Genomic DNA, 25,671 nt, shown 5'->3' with positions numbered 1-25,671 from the left:
ATGCCGCTATCCTTTTCATATTTCACAAACCACCAGTACCTTCACCAGGTTACGTAAACCACCAGTACCTTCACCAGGGTACGTAAACCACCAGTACCTTCACCAGGGTACGTAAACCACCTGTACCTTCACCAGGGTACGTAAACCAACAGTACCTTCACCAGGGTACGTAAACCAACAGTACCTTCACAAGGGTACGTATACCACCAGTACCTTCACCAGGGTACGTAAACCAACAGTACCTTCACCAGGGTACGTAAACCACCAGTACCTTCACCAGGGTACGTAAACCACCAGTACCTTCACCAGGGTACGTAAACCAACAATACCTTCACCTGGGTACGTAAACCACCAGTACCTTCACCTGGGTACGTAAACCACCAGTACCTTCACCAGGGTACGTAAACCAACAGTACCTTCACCTGGGTACGTAAACCACCAGTACCTTCACCAGGGTGCGTAAACCAACAGTACCTTCACCTAAACCAACAGTACCTTCACCTGGGTACGTATACCACCAGAACCTTCACCAGGGTACGTATACCACCAGAACCTTCACCAGGGTACGTTAACCACATGTACCTTCACCAGGGTACGTAAACCACCAGTACCTTCACCGGGGTACGTAAACCACCAGTACCTTCACCAGGGTACGTAAACCACCAGTACCTTCACCAGGGTACGTAAACCACCAGTACCTTCACCAGGGTACGTAAACCATCAGTACCTTCACCAGGGTACGTAAACCACCTGTACCTTCACCAGGTTACGTAAACCACCTGTACCTTCACCAGGGTACGTAACCCACTAGTACCTTCACCAGGGTACGTAACCCACCTGTACCTTCACCAGTGTACGTAAACCACCAGTACCTTCACCAGGTTACAATCAACAGTACCTTCACCAGGGTACGTAAACCACCTGTACCTTCACCAGGGTACGTAAACCACCTGTACCTTCACCAGGGTTCGTAAACCACCTGTACCTTCACCAGGGTACGTAACCCACCTGTACCTTCACCAGGGTACGTAACCCACCTGTACCTTCACCAGAGTACGTAAACCATCTGTACCTTCACCAGGGTACGTAAACCACCTGTACCTTCACCAGGGTACGTAACCCACTAGTACCTTCACCAGGGAACGTAGACCACCAGTACCTTCATCAGGATACGTAAACCATCAGTACCTTCACCAGGGTACGTAAACCACCTGTACCTTCACCAGGGTACGTAAGTGCATTAGCTTATATCAGAATGAGGTAAAACAATATAGCCCGACTCTAAAATGAGTAGCGGGTGATATCGGTGTGTGGCCTGGCTGATTGTGTGGGTCGACCATACTATATTTGTTTGTTTTTTGTTTAACGCCGAATTGAGCAATATCCCAGCTATATGACGGGGGTCATCAACCAATTCAGCGAGGCTGACCACCGGATCCCGTAGGTCGTCTCTTACGGCAGCCATGGGTTGCCGAAGACCTATTCTAACCCGGATCTATAGAATATAGCTTTAAATAATTTGAGTTATAAACCGTGAGTGTTGTTTAACGCCACTGTAAACAATATTTAAAGCTATTTTCTATTTTCTGATTGGATCCGTGAAGATCCGGGGTAGAATAGGTCTTCAGCAACCCATGCTTGTCGTAAAAGGCGACAAACGGGTTCGTGTGGTCAGACTCGCTGACTTGTTTGATGCATGTCATCGGTCCTAATTGCGTGGATCGATGCTCATATTTCGATTATTTACAGACCGCCGTCATATAGCTGAGTGCGGCGTTAAACAACAAACCAACCAACCAACCAAACCAAATAATTTCTGATTGCAGTGGTTTAGCTAGAAATAGCCCTCACGTAAGAAGTAAAACCCCATTACTCCTAAAAAACACATTCGGAAGGCTTACATTTGGGAACATTCTTACATTCAAAGGTTCTATTGTCGTTATTCGTCTTTCTGTCAATCCTGACTTAAAGGGGATTTCATTGCATTCCCCATACAACCAAACCCCATCCCTCTGTGACGCACCAGGAAGACGCCATTCCACACAGGTGTAAATACCATAGGCTGAGTAGATTCAAATACATATCAGATTCCCAGAGGTCCGACATCGCGTGACATCACGCATGGACCTGCACCAAGATCAAACCGATAATCGCAAAATGCGGAAAACTACCCTCTTCCACATGTCGACTGATTCAGCCGATATCACATGTATTGATATTGGATTTGACACAAACAGGAATTCGTAATACTTTTCCACTGCACATGTTCGGATGTACAGTAAACTACGGTTATAACGAACACGCTTATAACGAACTGACGGATATAACGAACTTCTTTTTTGGTCCCGACTATTTGCTGTGGTTATGCTGTATATATGCTTATAACGAACTAAGGTTAAAACGAACTAAAATTAGTAGTCCCTTTGAGTTCGTTATAACCGCACTTTACTGTATATATATATACTACCCTGGCATGACAGATTAACATTCGTAATATCGGGTGGTCCTTAACGTGTTTTTAGTAGTATGTATGTGTATTTAACGAGTTCCTTACAGTGGTGCTGATTTTAACAAACAGATATATAACAATAGTCATTTTGTTTCTCCCATAGTATTTGATAACAATGTAAACCAACAATGAGTGAATGAGTGAGTTAAAATGTAACGTCGCATTGGCATTATTTCAGCCATATAGCGACTAAACCAATAATGAGTGAGTGAGTATGGTTTTACGCCGCTTTTAGCAATATTCCAGCAATATCACGGCGGGGGACACCAGAAATGGGCTTCACACATTGTACCCATGTCGGGAATCGAACGTGGGTCTTCGGCGTGACGAGCGAACGCTTTAACCACTAGGCTACCCGACCGCCCCTAAACCAATGATGACTAAAATGCCACCAATATTAGTTTCATTATGTACCTTATAGATCAAAACAAATCAATTTAATCAATAATTTGGGCCCTATGGCCCATGATGCAATTGCAGTAGAACATTTAAAAATGTCACATGGCAGTGTCAAATTAAGAATTTGTATAAACGTAGAGCGCACAGGTTTTAGATAATATATAGCAACGTTTCTTATTACATCACTAGTTTAAGTATTGTGAGGTAGCTGTGAAGATCCGGGGTAGAATAGGTCTTCAGCAACCCATGCTTGCCAATATTGCTGAGTGCGGCGTTAAACAACAAACCAACCAAACCAACCAGTTGCATTGCATTCATTCAAGAATCTGGATAGGGGCTAAATGGAACTCCAATCAGATAACCACAGGGTAGAATGGTCTCATTCCTCACTACCCGTGGACCCGTGAAGATCCGGGGTAGAATAGGTCTTCAGCAACCCATTCTTGCCATAAAAGACGACTATGCTTGTCGTAAGAGGAGAATAATTGGATCGGTGGTCAGGCTCGCTGACTTGGTTGATGCATGTCCTCGATCTCATTTGTGGGGATCGATGCTCATGATGTCAATCACTGGACTGTCTGGTCCAGACTCGATTATTTAAAGACCATCGTCATATAGCGGGGATATTGCTGAGTGCGGCGTTAAACAATAAACAAACAACAACAAGAACCACTTCACTGAGGTATCCAGAATACCTTCAACAGGACTCGACAATCGGGGCTCCAAAATGGGAATGGCACCAGATGTCATGTTTAGGTTTGCAATAGGACATAAATTACCATTCATTGTAACAAACTAAAAATACAAAATGTACTATCCTACTGCGTTCGTGTATCAGCTTTTTCGTTTCAACTATTCAAAGTCACACTGCAAGCAAGTCTTTCTTTGAAAAGGTAATGTTTTACAGCCTTTGCGAAGATCGATGCTCATGATGTTTATGACTAGAATGTCTGTTCCAGACTCGATTAGTTACATACCGCCGTCGATTATGTAACTGGAATATTGCTGAGAGTAACAAACAAAGAAACAAAATACAGCCGAGAAATGAGTTCCCCGTCAACGAATCGACCTCGCGAGAAAAGCCTGCTTGAACATAGGTTCCGAAAAGATGCGAGTGGTCACGAATGAAAACGAATGTCTTTGTTCAGGGGAGATAACTCTCACACTGTGACAAATGCGGGAAATTTGATGTTATTTCTTGGTGAACTACTGATGTTATGGATTTGTCAAACTTGTGAAAATGACGTCCATTTTGACTCCCTTTAGCAAACTTCCCAATCGACAAGAATGTACAGTATTGGTGAGAGCCATTAGTATTATCAACAGATGTTATTTAAGTTTCCTGACCCAGAATGGTCTAGAAATTGGGTGTTGTTCGGTTTTCGATTGCCTACAAGATGTTTATGAAATGTACCCAGTGTCGTTACAACGGGACCGCGAGAGGAGTACTGCACTTCACCGGCAGCGTTCTAGCTCTAAGCTAGGTTACTGAGTTAACAGTGACAACACGGGAGCTATCAATATCACAAATAATTAATGCTCTTTTACCAAGTGATCAGCACCCTATTGTTTACATTTAAGAGCATGTCAAATAGCAATTTTCCCCACGAAACCCGATACATCTACGGATTTAGGAAAGAGTTGGGGGGTAACCTACCCTAACCCAAACACAACTCACCCTAAGGCACAGGAACTCGTTATTGGTCAGTAAATAAAAATATATACCCCTATATGTAAGTTTTTTTATTTACTGACCAATAACGAGTTCCTGTGCCCTAAGGATCAAAGAGCACATGAAATCAGAGACACGAAAGCCACGTCTGGCAGCCTGAGCCAATTTGGGCAGTCACAAGCACTATCACAAATAATGAGTCCTGCTTACCTCATGAGCATCACCCCCGAGTGTTTTCATTTGTGCACATGCACAGAATGCACTTTTTTCCACGAAACTCAAAACTTAACAAAGGTTATATCTGGGATAACATTTGTTACTCTGACCACTTCCTAAAAGGCACTGTGTATTCATAACTCAAAACTTGATACAATTAGTACAGATTCTCACATATGCTTTGGATTGCATTGGAATATTTTAGAGGTGAGATAGTTAACCTTATCCCGAACACATAACTAACCCTGAGAAGCCGAAAAGCATGATTGGCAAGTGTTGCCCAACCCTTAGTGTCATAAATGGGTGCCTATCCCTAATGATCGTAAATGGGTGCTTGATCTGGATGGGGATCCAAGAGCTAAGGCTAGATTTAGGCCAACCCTTAGCCTACAATAGCTAACCCATTGGCGGAGCTATCAATATAAGTGCATCCAGTAGGCTGCAGTCTTGCTGCTGAACCTATTAAAGGGGCTTTGGCCTCCTCAGTCTTATGTCGCCTGCGTGGTTGAGTAGATTGAGCGTCTGCCTGGAGAGTGGAAGATTGATGGTTGATGTTATTTGTTGTTACCCTGCTTGGCACTTGACATAAAGGTTATATTCACTGGCCTAACCATCGATCATGTAGCTGGAATATTGCTGAGTGCGGCGTTAAACAATAAACACAATATGGCTGAGAAAGGAGTTCTTCTCAACAAATCGAACCCACGAGACGAGCCTGCTTGTACATAGGCTCCGAAAAGATGCGAGTTGTCACGAATAGAAAGGAGCAAACAAAAGTCTTTGTTCAGGGGCGATAACTCTGTGTTCCCCAACACTTAGTATCATAAATGGGTGCCAATCCCTAATGATCGTAAGGGGTGCTTGATCGGAATGGGGATCCAAGGGCTAAGGCTAGATTTAGACCAACCCTTAGCCTACAACAGGTAACCCTAAGGATCAGATATACATTTGCTATAAGTGAAGCCAGGGCTAGTGGCGGGGCCAAAACACAATATAGGTGTGTCCACTAGACGGCAGTCTTGCTGCTGAACCTGTTAAAGCGAGTTTCGTCTGCTCAGTCTTCTGGCCACCTCTGTGGTCGAGTGGATGGAGCATTTGCCTTGAAAGTCGAATATTAATGGTTCGATCCCAAGTCCTGTCTTACCAAAAGATGTTGAAAGATGCCTAGCACTTGACATACAGGGTAACTTCAGTGTGCCCTAGGGCTGGGATGGGTAACTCGGCTACCCGGGTCGGGTGGGTATTGAATAGGACCCGGGTACCCACAGGACTATCCGGACCAGTGGTTAGTCACGTGATATATTGTTTAATGACAAAAATTATCTAGCTCTATGGTTACACTACAAGTCACAAATGTTCGCATTTCTTTTTGACTATGGGTACAATGTGTGAAGCCCATTTCTGGTGTCCCCCGCCATGATATTGATGGAATATTGCTAAAAGCGGCGTAAAACCAAACTCACTCACTCTTTCTGACTATGCACCCATTCCTTCTAACTTTTCATATCTTTGAATAAAGATATAACTTGAGTCAACTTCAGTGTATGCATGACAAGATTGTTTAACACATGTATCTAAATACGTTTTGCCAGTGCTATGGTGAAAAAATGCCCAGTCGGACATTTTTCACCCATCTCTTTAAACCTACAGTGGGTACCCTGGTAGGGTCGGTTAATAGGGGCGTGGGTACCCAGGTAGAAAATTCTGACTCGTCCCAGCCCTACTGCTTGCTAAAAAAAAATCAGCTAAACTAGCAGACAGACACACAGACACACAGACACATGTGTATGCACGTTGCTGTATGAGTGAGTTCATTGTCTGACTGTTCATTGCTAATCTGGTTTCACAAGGCTTGAGCTAGCAAATGATTTGTTTTGATGAACTGATTCAAACTTTCCAGAACAGTTGTCCCTAAACAGCCAATGACTATTTCCTCCATACCTCAGTTATTACATCCTGTTTTCAGATTGTCGGGGACGAGGGAACTGGGAAACATGAACTGGGGCTGGCCATGCTGAATCTCAAGACACCATACTCCCTGTACATGTAAGATGAGGGGCGGTCGGGTAGCCAAGTGGTTAAAGTGTTCACTCGTCACGCTGAAGACCCGGGTTCGATTCCCGACATGGGTACAATGTGTGAAGCCCATTTCTGGTGTCCCCCGCCGTGATATTGCTGAAATATTGCTAAAAGCGGCATAAAATCAAAAACTCACTCACTCACATGTAAGATGAAGAACCTGTCATACTAACTCGTGAAGATCCGGGTTACAATAGGTCTTCAGCAACCCATGCATGTCGATGAGGCGACTCTGCTTATCATAAGAGGTGACTAACTGGATTGGGTGGTCAGGTTCGCTGACTTGGTTGATGCATGTCATCGTACCCCAATTGCGATGCCCATGAAGTCAATTACTGAATTGTCTGGTCCAAACTTGATGGTTTAGTATGTTTACAGACCGCTGCTATATAGAGCAGGAATAATGCTGAGTCCGGCATTAAAGAAGAAAACCAGCCATACTCACTGTACATGTAAAATGAATTGGTTACATACTATTTGCTGTGCAGAGTTGTGTCCCTTGGCACGCCAGAAACCAAGCTCCTTCCCAGCGCGTGACACCTTCGTTACACTCTCGGAACGTACTATCGCTGTGAGGAGCTTGGCCAGAAACCTATGATTGTGGGTTTGAATCCTGGCCCACACCGATTATCTTTCTAGGTTTGTCAGCACTCGTGCTTGTGGGTTTCGCCAATGTGGTAAACATTTAAGACCTGCATCACTTTGGGCTTTCCTCCCACATCAACCTGACACACCGTGATATAACTGAAATACTGTTCAAAGCTGCTTTAAACCCAACTCACTCACTCAAGTTACAGACTCTAATATTATATTTCAATTCTGGTTTATAGACGGACAGCCACCTCCCTCCCACTGCCTGCAGAGAAAGAAGCAGACCGACCCTGCATCGATTACATCTGCTATCTTGTTAATGTGACGGTGGACGACAGGTAAACGTTTACCATTTTTTTTTTTTTCATTGTTTTACGCTAAACAGTACACCCCATCAGAACATTCATTAATGTTGGTTTGTCTGCAGCATGAAGATTATTGAGGAAGCTTTATCAGCCGTTGATGTGAAGTACTTTGTTGGCCGTTCTTCCCTGATAGTAACTGGAGGTGAGAGTTTTTCATTATCCATTTATCCAACTTGACAAATGTTTAGTATGTCATGATGTTTGTCCATCATCAGTCATAAACATCTTTCCTCACAAACCACTGAACAGGTGAAGCTAAAACTTCAGATACGTATTCCCACCAGTGATGACACCCCGTTTTGTTCAAAGGCCAGCCATTTTGCAAAACCTCATTATGGCCATTACCCATTCATTTTCTTTCAAAAAGTAATGAGTGAGTTGTGTTTAACGCCGCTTTTAACATTATTCCAGTTTTATCATGGCGTGTTAGCTTAATGTGGGAGGAAAGCCTGAATTGATGCAGGTCCCAGTCGTCTAAGGCACCGCGATTCGCTGTGCAGAGTTGCGTCCCTTGGGCACGCCAGAAACCTACTATTTAGGGTAGTATCCCGGTTTGCCCCGATTATGTTTCTAGGTTTGTCAGCACCATACCCGTGCTCGTGGGTTTTACCAAAGTGGTAAAGTTCTAAGACCTGCATCACTTCGGGCTTTCCTCCCACATTAAGCTGACACGCCGTGATATAACTGGAATAATGTTAAAAGCGGCGTTAAACCTAACTCACTCAGCTTCTAGAAACTACATGAACATACTATTTCCTATCATGTGTTAGTAGCTTTAATTGAATTTGGAACTGAATGCACTGCAAGAGATTTTACTTGTGTCGAATCTATAGGTATCATAGCTCTACATTGAAAGGTCTAAGTTCCATTGTACCTTGGAAAGATTTAATGTAAAAATCTTTCATGTTGAAGATGAGTGAAACGACATAATTTATACATGTATGTTACACCTCACCCTGCATCTATTGAAAAAGTTCAGGAGCTGTTACCATGGTTACTTGTTTCCCCAGTTGAGTTCCCCAACAAGCAAGTCATCGAGATGGAAACAGTGTTGAAGATGGCTGAAACATATGACTTGCCGCTCATATTCGGAGAAGTAGAAGTAGGTTCTATTAATCAAATTGATTGATTGCTGATCTTGATTTAGCTCTATTAAAACAGGCGCCAGAGAAACCAATTACATGTATTGAAAAATGCAACCATTTATTTATCCTACATGCACCAAGTGTATGTCACATTTCAGATTTGTGTCTGACTAACCCTTACTGGACCGCACAACATTTATCTTTGAACAGTATGCTTCTAAGCTTTATTTACCAGACTGTATCATTAATCCCTGTGTTATGTGTAATTTGTCATGCTTTCATGGGCTTGTCTTCATCAAACTGTAGACACTCCACGATTATGTGCACGTTCCTGTAACATTTCACAGCATTAGGTTATCTGACGCTGGCATCTGGCTGGACCATGTTTCAACATGGAACCAGGGTGCAACCTGGTTTTGTCTACAAGTCTCATAGATGTCACGTGACCAAGTCGTCTCCTGATCCATGACCCGACACCTGTTCACGATTGTCAGTTTTTATTAATAATAGTCATAGGAACAACTTTTTGTGAAGTACCACAATTATTTCACATTTTGGAGTAGTGGGGTAGCCTAGTGGTTAAAGCGTTCGCTCATCACACTGGAGAACCAGGTTCGATTCCCCGCATGGGCACCATGTGTGAAGCTTATTTTTCTTGTCCCCCGCTGCGTTATTGCTGGAATATTGCTAAATGTGGCATAAAACCATACTCACTCTCTTATTCACATTTTAGGTCTGTCTAGGGCAAGTTGCTTTAAGTGTCAATTATAGACAATATAGGCTACTAGATTCTGAGCTAGCATGCAAAGTAGTGATTGCACTTTATGACCTTCAAGCCTATAGCAGGCTTTGTATAAAGGAATGACAGCAAAATTAATGTTTGCAGAAACCCGAGGAGCTTCTGTCCCTGGCCACCAAGGTGACGAAGACGGTGGAGATTGCATCTGGCTTCAAGCGAAACGTTTCTCCAATGTTAGTGGAAGCAACACAAAGGAACTTTGAACAGAATCTGTGAATATCCAAGCATCCAGACTGGCCATTGCTACCCCTGTTGAAATGGTGTCTTAATGCGTACATGCAAGTGTATGAGCCCAGCGACATGACCAAGTCATGGTGTTATCCCAGATCAAGATGTTAATATTGTATGCAATGGAGTATATCTTGTTCGCTCTCCAAACTTACTTCATCAGCAAGGAATCGTGGTGATAACGAGGTGTCTTCATCTCTCACATCCTTGAATGAATGAGAGTGTGCAGGGTACTAGTTTTCATGTCCCAGCAAAAATCAATCCCAACACACCATCGGACTGAGGGAGTGATTGTGTTTTTTTTACGGCAATATTACGGCGGGGGACACCAGAAATGAACACACCACTGGAATGAAGTCTTGCAGAGTTGTCATGCATGGCTTGTTCGCCGTGTTGTGAATCTTGGTTCAGTGTCATAAAGATGTGGATCTTGGACGATGGTCTGATATCGCACAGATGTTCAGACTTTTGCAAGCAAGTGCAGTGTACTAGATTTGCTATATTCCGCAAAAATGTATGCTTACATATACTTTGAAAATAAGCCTTGTTGTGGACAATAAAGTATTTTGTGACGTCTTCAAAAGTATTGGTTATATTTGAATGATTGAGTAATTAAATCAATTTTAAACTTGCGAATCAGCAGGTCTTGTATTTCATGGACAGGCATATGATTGTAGAGACTGAAGTCCCTTTTTCTGTCTATAGCATAGATCAGCAGAGAAATTTGACAGACAAGTCAAGTCCACTATTAGAAATGAACACTGCTGATGCACTGTTTGCATCAAAAACAGAAGACGACTCCTAGAAATATATGATTTATTGTAATAAAATGGTAAAATAAATATAAAGACATAATTACAACTGAGATAACATTTGTCAACAAGTTACAACCATGTACATACTATACACTGTACAAACCATGTACAAGACTCTCCTGACCTGGAGGTAATGATGTGGGCAGGTACTATTTGTATCTCAATACAAGGGCTGTGATACAATATATGCCCCATGTACACTGACTTACTTACATAGATACAAGTAACAATCTATACTACTCAAAAGAAGTTGGGGCCCACTGATTCTTCCATATTACCACAGCTAATCACTCCTGGCATTTCTTTAACTTCTTTTGTGTACTGTAGCCTGGTATAGTGCTGTATCAACTGATTTGTATCTCATGATACTCCATTAGTGCATCAATGTATCACAAATCATGCTGACCCGTGAAGGTCCTGGGGAAGAACAGCAACCCATGCTTGCCGTAAAAGGCGACTAACGGGATCGGGTGGTCAGGCTCGCTGACTGGGTTGATGCGTGTCATCGTATCTCAATTGCGTGGATCGATGCTCATGATTTCAATCACTGGATTGTCTGGTCCAAACTCGATTATTTACAGGCCGCCGTCATAAAGCAGGAAGATTGGTGAGTGCGGCGTTAAACAACAAACAAACAAACAAATGATGCTACAGAAATTAATAATTTTGCCTGACAATTGTTACATTCCTGTAAGTAACAGTCTGGGCAATAGTATAAGCAAAACCTTGTTGACAGTTATCCTGAACAGGCTGAGCCTACACCACTTATTTCTGCACTAGGAGCTTATTACTTTCTGAAGTAATCGTTTGGTTTGGTTGGTTGGTTTGTTTGTTTAACACCACACAAAGCTATATGACGGCAGCCTGTGTAAATAATCACGTCTGGACTTTACAATCCAGTGATTGATATCATGAGCATCGATCCACGCAATTGGGATATGATGACATGCCTCAACCAAGTCAGCGAGCCGGACCACCCGATCCCGTTAGTCGCCTTTTACAACAAGCATAGTCGCCTTTTACAGCAAGCATGCATTGCTGAAGACCTATTCTAACCCAGATCATTGGTCTATTCCTTTGGACGGTCAATAACAGCACGATGGAGAGTATGTCAGTCAGGGTTTCCAAAGGATCAGCTGATTCATGAAGTGGACGGAAAATAGATGTAAGTCAGTACCAGTGGAGTTGTGTACACGCTTACCGTGGACAGATGTGGTAGTTGCTATGAGACATCAATGTCAGAATTATTTGATCAGATCAGTATCTGGATGGAACCTACATGTACATCTAACAGATTGTCGCTATAATGCATGATTTCCTCCCTTACCGGAATCACAGATGACTATGTTGGGTCATTGACCATGGTGACCGATCACATACGCTTGACCATATAGAAATATAAACATAGCGTCTGTTAACAAAACATGAAATTTCTGACAATGTATCTCTCGAAATACACCACCCCTCTACGTGACACATCTCTTGTTGACATATCTATTGACATATCACATGACATGTGTTGGCATATCACATGACATATCCATTGTCAGATCACATGACATAGCCATCATCATGCTGGTAGTAAGGTTCCTCTATCTGCTCCAGGTCTGTGAACTGCTGAAGATGAAACTTCGTGACTTGATAATTCACCATGATCCTGATAGCAAAGTAGCCACAAATCACCTCAAACACAATGAACAGAGCCTTCACTATGTTCATGGCTCGCTCCAGGGGAACTATCTTGGCATCTTCGTTGAAGGTCATCAACAGAATGAGAGGCAGTTGTAGCAGCACCGTCAGCAGCCAGAAGCCGGCCAGCTCGGGGACCTGTAGCACATGACATATTATTAGGCCGTAAAGTGAGATTGACCAACCAGAGAGCAGAACTACTAACCCCATATGAGACCACATACCGTCAGTAAAAATCCAAGATGGTTGTTACTGACCTAATATGAGACTGTATACTGTCAGTAACAGCCAGGTTTGATTTACCAACACCCACCTCACATATTTCACATGAAAATTCTGGTAGAGAAATTCGTTATTTGACAATGTTTTGTGTTTAAATATTAATTTTGATGTGCAAGGATGTTAATGTTTTTTTGGATCACATTCATGACTTTAATAAAGATCACTTAAAGTTAAAATTATAAACAAGGTTTGGCCTCTGAGGTTTGAAGAGTAGTCTCCCTTTAACCCTTAAAGTTTTGAGTTTTTACATGACATGTGCGACAAAGATACCAAATAGTGTAAACTTTTCGGCATAATAAATTTGTTATGATGTCTTTAGTGGCCGTATACGGTGTCATATTAGGTTAGCAGAAAAATATCTGTTAACTTTTTTCTGTTAACCTAATATGACATTGTATACGGCAACTAAGGACACCATAACTGATACTATACATTATTGTCAGTGTAATAAACAGAAACGTATTACACCACACGCTGCGCTGATAAGGCTTCCATTTTGAATGGGCAATTGATATCAGCCTGGGTGGTGAGAAAATGGAGTTAGCTCCCTTGCAAATGGATACATTTTACAATTTGATGTTATGGTAGATGAAAAAATAGTTATTATATGGCAGTTTCAGATATCCAATATGAGGCCCCCATATCAGCCTAATTAATGCTGCTTTGAACAGTATTCCAGTTATTTCATGCCATGTCGGCTTAACGTTGGAGGAAGCAGTCTGGCCCGTCTCAGGCAAACCAGTGTTTGACATGGAGCATCGATCCACAAGATGGGGTATCAGTGAGGGAATGTTTTATGACGCTTGTAGCAATATTTGGGTGTGGTACACAAGCAATGGGTTTACACATTGTAGTCATTCAGATTCAAACCCAGGTTGTCATTATCATTTGTTTATTTGTTATTTAACATCGCACTCATCAATAATCCAGCTATATGATGGCGATCTGTAAATAATCAAGTGTGGACCAGACAATCCAGTGATTGATATCATGAGCATTGACCTACACAATTGGGTTGGTTGGTTTGTTGTTTAACACCGCACTCAGCAATATTCCAGCTATATGACGGGGGTCTGTAAATAATCGAGTCTGGACCAGACAATCCAGTGATTGACATCATGAACATCGGTCCACGCAATTGGGATACAATGACATGCATCAACCAAGCCAGAGTACCTGACCACCCGATCCCGTTAGTCACCTCTTATGACAAGCATGGGTTGCTGAGGACCAATTCTAACCCGGATCATTATCTGTCACCTGTGACACGATGTACATGTGACATTGTATATACAACCCACCCGTTCCATGAGGTTGCCCACATAGCCAAGATACAGCCGGACTATCTCTATGATGCTGTAGGCGATGAAAACAGCAGTCACGATGATCTGATACAACATGTTGAGGTACGCAAACTGAAATGAAAAAAAAGAAAGTAGCATTTCCCCTTGTTGAATGAAACTATGAAGCATATTTGAGTTCGGTTAGCTTATTAGTCATAGTCAGAGCTCCAAATAAGCTGCGTATCTGCGTGAAATACGCATCAGAAATGCAGAAATACGCAGTAAAATAAAATCAAAGCGTAACAAATACGCAACGAACATCACAGATATGCTACAAAAATAAAAATATTGTGAAATAACCCTGCATATTCGATTAGCAAATCAGCAACTTATTTTTAAATTATAAACGGGCATTCCGTCAACCTTGCCAAACTCCACGATGGCAGTTACATCATGATCATTTGCCATCACACTTTCTTGTGGAAGTATTGTGGTATTTTTGAGTCCTACAAAGCTCTTGAACCCACACGACACCAGTTTGCAGGAACTGGATGAATAGTGTTTTTAAATATATAACTTACATGTGTAAAAACTAGTGGGTAACAAAATTTGAATACCCAGATAGAATTACTGATACCCAATGATTTTAAAATGCATGGGTAAAATACCCACAACACTAAAAGCTTATCTGGAGCTCTGCATAGTTAAACACTCTCCCTCAGTTTTGGCTGAAAATGTAAACCTTGAGCAAGAGAAAAGCAAAAGTCGCAGTAGGTGTACATTCATGATGCTAGTATAAAATCTGATATGAGAGGCCATAGACAAATGTGGATGACACAAGAATTAAGCACTGCATTTGTATTCACTGATTATCTAGTGTACACACCCAACCACACGTTACTACCAGATGTAACCATGGTAACCTTATTGACCTTTCACATGAACTCATTAACCAGCAGTTCTGGTTTGACAAACCAATTCAACGGGATCGGGTGGTCAGGCTCGCTGACTTGGTTGATGCATGTCATCGATCCCAATTGCGTGGATCGATGTCATAATATCAATCACTGGATTGTTTGGTCCAGACTCGATTATTTACAAACCGCCGTCATATAGCTGGAATATTGCTGAGTGCGGTGTTAAACAACAAACCAACCAACATCAGTGTTTTAGGATTCCAGGGCTTTACACGATGCACAAATGTAGATAATGGATGCAGAAAAAGAATACACAGCATTAGGGCTGGGACGGATAACTCGGATACTTCGGGTGGGTCCTGAGTAGAACCCGGGTACCCACAGGACTACCCAGACCCGTGGTTAGTCACGTGATATATTGTTTCATTATCTAAACTCTATGGTTACACTATAATTCACTAATGTTCCCATTTCTTTCTTACTTTTATATGTTTGAATAAGGATAAAACTTCATGCAGTAAACTTCAGTGTATGCATGACCAGATGGTTTTACACGTGTATCTAAATACATTTTGCCAGGGCTACTGTCAAACTTTTCCAAATCGGACAGTTTGTACCTATCTCTAAATATCTTCAGCGGGTACCCGGGTAGGGTCGGGTAAATAGGGTGTTGAGTACCCGGGTAGTAAATTTGGACTCGTCCCAGCCCTACACAGCATCCTGAGGAACGCACAATAATATTCATTGTACCTACAGCTCATCAAGAGCAGTAATTGGCATCTGTCATTTCATCCATAAGTCATGACCAGTAGAATATATACTACTTGATCACTGTCCACATCATCATTGATCATTGATTCATTCCAGGCTCTAAAGTAAATATCAAAACATACAGTACACTACACCATATCCTTACTTTACAGGACGCTCCTATTGCCTGCAAGGACCCCACTTTTGTAGGACCAGGTAAAACCCTGCGGATATACTTCTTTATTAAATATTCTTATCATGACAACATGAAAATTCAAAGGAGTCGTATTCATGTTGAAACAGCATCAAAACTTGCAAATAAGATCAGATAAAATATGAACATTATTTCATGAGGTACATGATCTCGAAATATAAACAAAATAAATACCCTATGAGATTAAGAATGACTAAATGCTCAAGGACTCAGAAAATTATTTGAACCACTGCTACATGATCTAAGAACATACCAAGGAGAAATACTTTCGCCTCAACAAACTGATCAAAATAAGAAGTGATGCATAGTTCCTAAAGGGAGTTGTAGTAAGACTGCAGTCAATCTGTACGTTTTGGTTGGCACTCAATTTAGGTGAGCATGGCCCTTTGTGACCCTCTTGTTGGCTCCATGAGAACACAAGGCGATTTATCAAGAGAGCATTTTTAATTGCGCCAGAGTGAGTGAGTTGAGTTTAACGCTGCTTTTACAGTATTACAGTTATATCTCAGCGTGTCAGCTTAATGTGGGAGGAAAGCCCGAAGTGATGCAGGTCTCAGACATTTACCACTTCAGTAAAACCCACGAGCACGGATGTAGTGCTGACAAAACTAGAAACATAATCGGGGAGAATTGGGATTCAAACCCACAATCATAGGTTTCTGGCGCGCCCAAGGGATGCAACTCTGCACAGCGAATCACAGCACCTTAGAGGACTGGGCCACCCATGCCCCCTTGCCCCAGAGACAAGGCGACACAATAAAGCTGACCTCAAGACCACGAAACGACAGATTACGGATAGACTTGACAGTGTTGCTACTGATAACTATATTACTATGAAGCACTATGCCTATACATGGCGCAATACCTTGGCTTCAATGACAACAGCAGATGTAATCATCCACAATGGAGAGTAGCAGGCATTAAAGAACAGCGCCATCTGCAGGGGAAGATTGGTTACATACTCGTTACCTGAAATACAGAAAAGGCAAATATGAAAAAAAAAGAAATATTCTTATATCATAAAAAATAGGAGACATTGCTACAATGAAATTGCATCACAATGCTAAGCAGACCATTGTGCTGTAATCTGTTTAACTGCTACCATGTCACAATCGAATGACATCATTAATCTCTCTGCCACTGAAGCTGGTTAGCTATAATTTTCACACTTAAGACACTGATTATTACTGTTTACAAACTCAAAAATATCAAACAATGACTTTGGATGATAAATACATTGCCCATGTGTCTTTAGATATCAGAAATCGCAAGTCTTGGGTTTTATACCTTCATCGACTGATGTTGATATCTTGGATATCAAAAGACACTCGGTGTGATCCTCTATTTTTCATGTCATATAAACATAGGCCTACAATGACACTTATATAGAACAATAATTAAATTCATCTTTCCTTGCGAACAAGCCGAGATCAAAATTTATAAATGTCATTCAAGTCTTTGTTAATGTGAGGGATTTGTGATAGTCGTATGGTATATTTTGTTTGATTGTTAGTTTGTTTGTTGTTTAACGCCGCACTCAGCAATATTCCAGCTTTATGACGGCGGTTATATAATGTGTGAAGTTCGATGAATTGTAAACAGGCTTGTCACGACATCAATACACTGTCTCAGCACGTTTTGATAACTGATAATGGACAATGACGAACGTGTAACAATACCTAAAGCTCAAGTTAACAACCTGGTTTAATTATCTGTTGTCTTTGCGGATCACGTGCTGTCTTACTGACAGGGAACAAAACGTCCGTGACGTTTGTCATCGTTCGCCTAAACGTTGCATCCATCCTGTCCATTTTGGCAGGCCCGCTGGAATGTCACGTGATGTAAACAAGTACCGACCTGTCAACAATTTTAAAACATCTTTCAAAATGATTTATCTTGGTGTGTCTAATTATTCATAAAATCAAGAAACTATGCAAATATATTTTACTTATTCTTATGCCTTAACAAAGAAAACATAAAATCTCGACCACACGAGACTTAGGATTAACCAATCACAATGTACGTACCAATTTCGAAATGGCTGCCAGCTCCAGCCAGCATAATAAGGAAAACGCATTGGGAAGTTTGTGATCACATCGCATGCGACGCCTTAGGTGAACATTTTGCTAGTACTACCTGCGATATTTTAAATTTGTACAGATCTGCGTTTTCTGTTCGAAACTCATTCGTCACCAATAACTAGCTACTGTTCACCTTGACCACTGAAGTCCGATGCTGGTTTTTGCACCGACATTGACAAGCTTTGACACAGTGCGTATTAGGAATATCGTGGACATTTTAAGACCCCGATTGTTGTACTACATATTTACGGTTTAGCAGCTGTAGTCGAATTTTTACTTTATCGTCTAAATTATTTGTGAAAGTTACCGTATCAGCTTTTGTTACACGTGTTGATAAGGTCAACCGTCATCTTGAACATTCCCTGATTCAAGTTGAATGTCTATCCTTGACCACACCGTTAGTCATGAAACTTGAAAGCTTATAAACCTTTTAAACCTTATTGACATTCGTCCCGAAATTGATTGAACCTTTGTATTTGTTCTCAGTAACAAGGTACGATCATAATGTCATTCTGGACGATAAAGGAAAACAAAGAAAGACTGATGTCAGAAAACGTCAACACACATGAACATGATCAAACTGTAACAAATCTCGAGTTGAAAGCTGGAATGCGATCTTTTCATTCCTGTTGTAAATGAAACTTGTATCCTGCCTTATAACAGGTTTCACCTTGATATTTCAGATGTTTCCCAGAACTTGAATCATTGATGATTCTACAAGAATGGACCACTTCAGTTTTGCAAGTATCCTGCATGATAAGGAAAATACTCAAACGAAAAAGGTGTGATAATTTATACAGGATGTGTGTTCGTTTTGCAGTTGTATGAATTTTGACACGTTTATAATCATAATACTCAAATCATTCAAATTGAGTTTATCCATGCTGATTGTATGGGCACTTTTCAAATGTTTCTCGTTGCTTGGATTAGTGGTGTTTCTTCACCATTGCATTCAAGGACAAGGCACTACGAGCATGATGCTCTTTTTGTTCTATGGGACATGCATAATTTAGGAAATGAGGAAAACTCTTACAAATATTTAAGATAGTTATCAAATTTGTTCATAGGAATAAGAACTAGAGCTCAACATGCACAAATCTAGAATGATTTGGCAAGTCTAGATTGCCTTAGCTCTGGGATGAAATGAATCATTGTTCATGTTGTTCTGGGCTCCATTTCATTTTTATTTTTTTTAGATATATGTTTCAAGATAAATTTATTTCATGGACCAAATGTTGGTCTTTGGGAAAGCTAACTGTGTTTTAAAGGCTGTTTTGGGAAGTTTTCCGGAAGCATAATACTAAAATTAGAAAACAAGCAAGTCCTTGACCTATGCTAATTTTCTTAGATGAAGATACCTTTAAACACAGTACAAACATATGGTAAAATCTTCATCTGGGGTCAAGGCTTTTATTACACTTGGTAACTTACATTTTCTCTTGAACTTTGAAAGATCAGGTGTTTTCACTGATTTTGTCGATACTACCATAACCGACGTAATAAGCGGCCACGGCGATATTTGTAATTTATTGGCTAGTGAACAAGCCCAATTAGCATCCCTTCCAATTGATCAATGTACACAAGACTTATTTATTCTTGTATAACACTCGTGTGTTATATGCACCCTTAAGTATGGGCAATTAAAATGTGGAAAAATATATCTGCTGTCAGCATAAACCACGAAATTTATCTTTCAACTCTCTTTTTTTTTTCCACCAAAGTAATATTATTATTTGAGCCCCCTATTTCTAATTTTGAGAGCGCCCTGGTCGCTTATTACGTCAAATACGGTAATTGCTAATGTATTTTATCATCATGATCAAAGTGCAAACTTTCAAATGTAAGAAAATTGGGTAGATGTCTACCAATTGAACTGTTTTCCTGCAACTGTAAAATTTGACATTTCTAGTGGGCCAGAGGAAGCTCTTATCCTACTTCCTACTTTTGTGTTGTCAGATACTAAGAGAATCACAGACAGGGGTGAACAGCCCTGGGCGTACACCTCTTGGGAATGTCCGAAACAAACTGCCAACTGCCAGCTATGCCTTCAACATTAGAAAAACACTGTATGGAACTCCAACATCTTCAACAAAACGGAAATCTCCTCTCAGGTAAAGAATACAGAGAATCTGTGGCATGCATTATGCTCTTAGTCATTCCTGAGAGATATGTGTAGTATTTGACTATATAAGGGTTTTACCTTGACTTGCAAAAGAGGGGTCCAGGAGACCCCCCCCCCCCCCGATTTATTTTAAGGGTCGGGGTGTTCGGGTAGCCTAGTGGTTAAAGCGTTCACTCGTCACACTGAAGACCTGGGTTCGATTCCTGACATGGGTACAATGTGTGAAGCCCATTTCTGGTGTCCCCCCGCCATGATATTGCTGGAATATTGCTAAAAGCGGCGTTATACCGAACTCACTCACTCACTATTTTAAGGGTCCTTGCAGGCAGTATGAGGGTCCTGTAAAGTAATGAAATGGTGTACTGTACGTTTACATTATTACATGAGAGCCTGGAATGAATCAATGGTCATGTGTACAGTGGTCACAATTGATGGATGAAATAACTGACACCAATCATGCCCATAGCTGCTTTTGATGCGCTGTAGCTACAATACAATACAATACAAGCTACAATGAATATTATTGTACGCCCCGCAGGACACATTATAATTTTATTCTACGTCCATTCCCTACATTTGTGGTACAATGTCAAGGGGTAGACAACAGTCGTTATATCCAACTAGTCTGTAGCTCATTTCGGACTACGGGGCACAGGTGGCCCAGTTGTCTAAGATGCCACAATTCCCTGTGCAGGGTTTCTTCCATTGGGCATCTTAGTTGTATTATTTCATAATTCCTTGAATGTCAATATATTTGCAAAAGTAATGTCAACAATATAATATCTTGGTACATCTTTCCGAGACAAGGGCGTTAACTGACTATATGAGTCCTGTTTCCACCCTTACGAACTAGGCTGGAATTCCGGAGTTATATTTTGGCTGGACTAACGAGTCTCTGCATCATGGCATAGTCCAGTTAGACATCTGCTTCTCAACCAACATGGATTTCAATGTAAAGATTTCGGTCAACTGCAAGATTAGCAAAGCATGTGTACTGTCAACTAGGCGTCGACAGATATTTTGCAGATCTTTTCAAATTTCATTTTTTTAATCAAGGTGCTCAAGTGTTTCATTACAACATATACAATAAAGATCTTGATTATCGACTAGATCGTCTTGACTGGGTGCTGCCATCTTGTTTGAAGCAAATGCAAGTGATATGAGCAATGGTATCTGATTAGTCAATAGGAGGGACATAACTCGTAATAGCCACTGGCGGCACTATGATCGAGCCTGGCAATTCCAGCGTAGTTCGGCAAGGGTGAAAACTTTATTAGTCAGTTAACTCCTTGCCTTGGGAAGATGATGTTGATACTACTTATTTTGGATATGCAGAATGTTTGTTAACATTGTAAGAACCAATGTGAATCTGCCCCAAAAAACTCTAAAAACATAACAAAAAAACGAGCTAAATCAGGAGTTTATCTGCACATGGTCAGAGGCCAATATTCCCAAATGGAATGTAAAATGTCCCAAATCAATATTCTTCATTTACTATCATATGGCCCTGAAAGCATCATATCCGTGTATTTGTTTCTACTGATGGGTTGTGTTTAATGTGAACAATGATAGGTTTGATTTTTGTGCCTGAGTAACAATGTTATTGCTATGACTACCTGATTTCAGTTGTGTCAGCTCGAAGACAGTTCCTGTTTTGTCCGTCTCCAAGGACATCACTACCAAGACACAGTCTACACTGAAACAACATGCACAAGGACAGAGTGACAAGAAAAAAGTGGTAGGGGGAGGAATAATGCTGTAAGATTGTGACTTAATCTAAACTAGTAAAGCAACGATCTGTCCTTGAGCTCTATACGTGAAGGAAATATGGCCCGGTAGAACTTAGAGAATTGATTATATGAGGCACTAGTCTATATTTGCAAATGATCACAGTATTTGACTGTTTGTGTTGAAGGTGGCAGAGGACTAGCCTAGTATTTGCTCATCACACCAAAGCCCTGGGTTGAATTTTCAACACCATTTCCATCACGTTCTATCATGCTTGGGGTCGCACTTGAGTGGGCTTGTCACAATGATTTAAAGGGCAAGTTCACACGGAAATGCACCTTTTTTTCTTGTACTTTTTCCACATTAAAAGTGTTAACATAGAAGTGTCATAGACAAAAATATAAAAACATCATATTTAATTAACATATTTTTTGCACTAAAACGATTTATATTTTTCACATTTACCAAGTGTTCTATTTCCATAACAAAAACACCATGGCTTATGTCCCTTGCAATATGACGTCATTGGTGCCAATTGATAAACATTATGACGTCATCATGCTTTGTTAGAGCCCCTTCACGTGGTGTAGGTACAGTTTTGTGATTCTAGCATCTCAGATGCCAGCCAGAATTGTGTTATGCTGAGTCACCACTGCGCCGCAGTGTGTCGTAGACCATGTTGTTTTACTGCAAACTGGTCCTTGATATCTTTTGCGTTGAGAATAGACAGGGACCCAGTTGAATTGGCACCAATTACGTCATAATCTAAGGGGGATAACTCAGGCCTATTTCGCTCGTAAAACGAAGGCCTCATAACGGCATATCACTTTCACACTATTGTGAGCTTCCTACTTTCACTGTGAAAAAAAATGAGTGTATATTTTCAAACACAGATACTAACTAATTCTAAAATTGCGTTTTGTTTAGAAAAAGAAAGAAAGTGATTTTTGCGTGTAAACTTCCCCTTTAATTAATTAGTGTCAAACGTTTCACCGCAGAGCACACCAGTGTCTGAAATAATTTTTACTCCCAACAAACCAGGAATGCTGGTTACACACAAATGTAACTAGTTTGCTTTTGTAAAAAATACATCAATACAGAGTAGAAAGGAAAGGTTGTCAGATCTTCAGGCTGGCTGTCGTATAAAATAACATTCACTTCACCTTCTTTTGTAATTTATCCAAACACACACAGGGTTAGAACAGGTCTCCAGCAACCCATGCTTGTCATAAGAGGTGACTAACAGGATCTGGTGGTCAGCCTCTCATGTGTATTCATTTCGAGGTTCGATGCTCATGATGTCACTCATTGGATTGTCTGGTCCAGACTTGATTATTTACAGACCGCCGTCATATAGCTGGAAAATTGCTGAGTGCGGTGTTAAACAAGAAAAAACAAATGTAATCCATTTTCTATCATTATTTTCTACGCCAGGTACGATTCAATCTGAAGAATAAACTATATAGTCCGGTACCGCCGACAAACAGGACTGCAGATGCTGCCAGCAACAAAGTGGACGATGCAGAAGATAAGTTGGACAAAGAGATTGAGGGCTTCATTTCCTCCATACTCAAACACACAGTCGATGAAATCAGAAAGGAATATCAGGTAGTTTAATTTAGTTAGTCAAATAACAAAACTGAAAACCTTTGTCTCGATTCATTGTCAGTACTTCAGGGGTTATTTTGTATTAACAGGCTGCCATCATATAGCTGGAATACTACTGAGTGCAGCGTTTAGCAACAAACAAAACAAAATCCTTGTCGCACGTAAATATATAATCCCTCATTAGCATTTTCATGATCTAACTTTAACATTTCGGGTCCTACTGCTACAGACATGTCATTTCCTGAATAGGGGGCACGGGTGGCCCAGTCATCTAAGGCACAGCGATTTGCTGTGCAGAGTTGCGTGCAGAAACCTATGATTGTGGGTTCGAATCCCCGTTCGCCCCGATTATGTTTCTAGGTTTGTCAGGACCATACCCGTGCTCATAGGTTTCACCGACGTGGTAAACGTCTGAGACCTGCATCACTTCGGGCTTTCCTCCCACATTAAGGTGACGCACAATGATATAACTGGAATACTGTTAAAATCTGCGTTAAACCCAACTCACTCAGTTTTACGTTCATGACTCTTTATCATGTTCATTCAATGAATTACATCCAGCTCTTGACTGTTGACTGAACGTTTGTGATGACACATAAAGCAGATATACACAGTGACAAGAAGCACCTTCACCATCTTCACCTTTGTGAGACAATATTCATATTTTTTCAGACTCCTTCCATAAATGTTATTCCACCGACACCAAGTCCCACCATCATCCTTCATGAAGACACACCTGAAACTGCTGAACACCTGGCAAAACGATTCAAGATTGAATATGTAGAAACTGACAAGTCCCCTGTTAATGAATGCCTCTCTCAGTTCAAGCCAGGGGAAGAGGAATCAAAAACTTTGTCTAGTTCTACTTCTGATTTCCAGATGAAATCCAAGATACCTGTCAGTTCCTCTCTTCAGAGTGACCACATGCGGGATAAAATTCCTCCAAAGTACCCCCGGACACCGCGGATCCAGTACAGGAAGCAGCAAACATCTCCAAATAAGGTGTCTCAGGAATGCAATCAAGCTCTTGAAGAAATTGTAGTTAGTATTGATAAGAAGTCTGTAGAGTATCACTCTCCAACTGTCTTGTCGAAATGTAATACATCGCCATCAAAACGACGAGGTTTAAGCATCAGTGTTGTGAAGACTGTATCAGTATCCCCGGTCCAACAAAATGTGGAGAAAGCCTGTTCACCTATCCTGCCAAGCACAACCACCACTGATACTAAACCTGCTTCTGTAGATGCTTCAATGACCACTGACTGTTATATTCCTGTTAAATCTGACCAGCATGTCCAGGTGAAGCCAGAATCTATGACTGTTGCCTTGTCCCCATTCAGCTTCACTGGGGCTGCAGATGTGGCGGACCAAGAAACTTGTGACACTTCAATGATGACTGATGTCGTCAGTTTCACCAATCAGGGCGTGATGGCGAAACCCGCCTCTGTTGATCAGATGACGATGACTGATTTTGCATGTACGAAGACAAGCGAAACATCGATGACACCTGTGAAAACTTTGTCGAAAGCAGGCAAAAGGTAGTGTAGGAAGCTGACAGCCTTGGGTTGTCTGTAGAAAAATCTTGTTCAGAATCACATAAAATTGCAACGTATAACCTTTATCTTGCTTTGTGTTACACAAGATGTTCCAGATCATGATTTTATTCTGAGCGTGAGAAAAATTATCATGATTTTGACAACATATACATTTACATATCACTTGGGTCTTCATACTTGCCAGGGATGGGTAGTGAATAGATCCCAGGCCCTGTCATACCAAAAGATATTAATATATGGTACTTGTTGTTACCCTGCCTGGGGCATTAAGGGGCTAAAACAAGGACCGGTTGGCTCGGAGTCAGTATACTGTTTCTGAGGGTGGTGTTCATGCCGCGCATGCGCACACACACACACACACACTCCAGCGTTCCCGTTTACCAGTAATTACCAGTATTTTACCGGTAAAATTAGGATTGGACCGGTAATTCATGTGGCTGCCAGTCCCTGTGGACTGGCAAATAAAGTACCTTATAAATCTTTGTTGTTGAACAAAACATTGGTGATATTCAAGTCGGCTTGTCTGTTACCATCAGGGTTTCCCCGTGTCTATTGCTAGGTTAGATATCCATTTGTAGTGACTTGTCTCGAAATATATAAAAAAAAAAAGAGAAAATTGTGACTTAAGTTTGTGTGAATGACGTATAGATCTAACTAAGTTCCTTCAGAGATGACATCTTTGC

The 25,671-nt window shown here is 41.1% G+C and overlaps 3 protein-coding genes across 3 annotated transcripts in view; 2 read left to right on the top strand and 1 right to left on the bottom strand.

Moving 5' to 3' along the window:
* The first annotated feature begins 4,079 nt into the window (after positions 1-4,079).
* On the top strand, positions 4,080-10,472 carry LOC139455803 (centromere protein M-like). The gene is made up of 6 exons (XM_071237351.1): positions 4,080-4,208; positions 6,763-6,842; positions 7,706-7,804; positions 7,894-7,973; positions 8,842-8,933; positions 9,803-10,472. Exons 1-6 carry the CDS (start codon positions 4,149-4,151, stop codon positions 9,929-9,931), a joined length of 540 nt encoding a protein of 179 aa, XP_071093452.1. The 5' UTR covers positions 4,080-4,148; the 3' UTR covers positions 9,932-10,472.
* Positions 10,473-11,318: 846 nt separating this feature from the next.
* LOC139455801 (transmembrane protein 17-like) lies at positions 11,319-17,709 on the bottom strand. Its single transcript, XM_071237350.1, has 4 exons — positions 17,593-17,709; positions 16,759-16,862; positions 14,031-14,144; positions 11,319-12,585 (listed from the first exon to the last, which is right to left on the bottom strand). The coding sequence occupies exons 1-4, from the start codon at positions 17,702-17,704 to the stop codon at positions 12,310-12,312; spliced, it is 606 nt and encodes a 201-aa protein (XP_071093451.1). The 5' UTR covers positions 17,705-17,709; the 3' UTR covers positions 11,319-12,309.
* Positions 17,710-17,926: 217 nt separating this feature from the next.
* Positions 17,927-25,671, top strand: part of LOC139455800 (myosin-11-like) — a 28,187-nt gene continuing 20,442 nt past the window's right edge. Inside the window, exons 1-6 of the mRNA XM_071237349.1 lie at positions 17,927-18,007; positions 18,658-18,756; positions 19,931-20,085; positions 21,723-21,834; positions 23,259-23,432; positions 24,105-24,970. Coding sequence (XP_071093450.1) covers positions 18,697-18,756; positions 19,931-20,085; positions 21,723-21,834; positions 23,259-23,432; positions 24,105-24,970 — 1,367 coding nt within the window. The 5' untranslated portion in view covers positions 17,927-18,007; positions 18,658-18,696. The remainder of the gene's footprint in view (positions 18,008-18,657; positions 18,757-19,930; positions 20,086-21,722; positions 21,835-23,258; positions 23,433-24,104; positions 24,971-25,671) is intronic.

This window comes from Haliotis cracherodii, unplaced genomic scaffold (assembly GCF_022045235.1).
Source record: "Haliotis cracherodii isolate W230 unplaced genomic scaffold, xgHalCrac1.p SCAF_11, whole genome shotgun sequence".
In the NCBI taxonomy this organism is placed as follows: domain Eukaryota; kingdom Metazoa; phylum Mollusca; class Gastropoda; order Lepetellida; family Haliotidae; genus Haliotis; species Haliotis cracherodii.
Note: the sequence above shows the minus strand (reverse complement) of the source record. Positions and strands in the feature narration are given on the sequence as shown.

Coding starts and splice junctions, on each gene's coding strand:
- LOC139455803 (XM_071237351.1), top strand. CDS start 4,149: ATGACGTCCATTTTGACTCCCTTTAGCAAACTTCCCAATCGACAAGAA. Junction 4,209..6,762: donor GACAAGAATGTACAGTATTG/GTGAGAGCCATT, acceptor TCCTGTTTTCAG/ATTGTCGGGGACGAGGGAAC. Junction 6,843..7,705: donor ACACCATACTCCCTGTACAT/GTAAGATGAGGG, acceptor TCTGGTTTATAG/ACGGACAGCCACCTCCCTCC.
- LOC139455801 (XM_071237350.1), bottom strand. CDS start 17,704: ATGGACAGGATGGATGCAACGTTTAGGCGAACGATGACAAACGTCACG. Junction 14,145..16,758: donor CTGTTGTCATTGAAGCCAAG/GTATTGCGCCAT, acceptor TTTTCATTTCAG/TTTGCGTACCTCAACATGTT. Junction 12,586..14,030: donor TGGGCAACCTCATGGAACGG/GTGGGTTGTATA, acceptor CATGTGCTACAG/GTCCCCGAGCTGGCCGGCTT.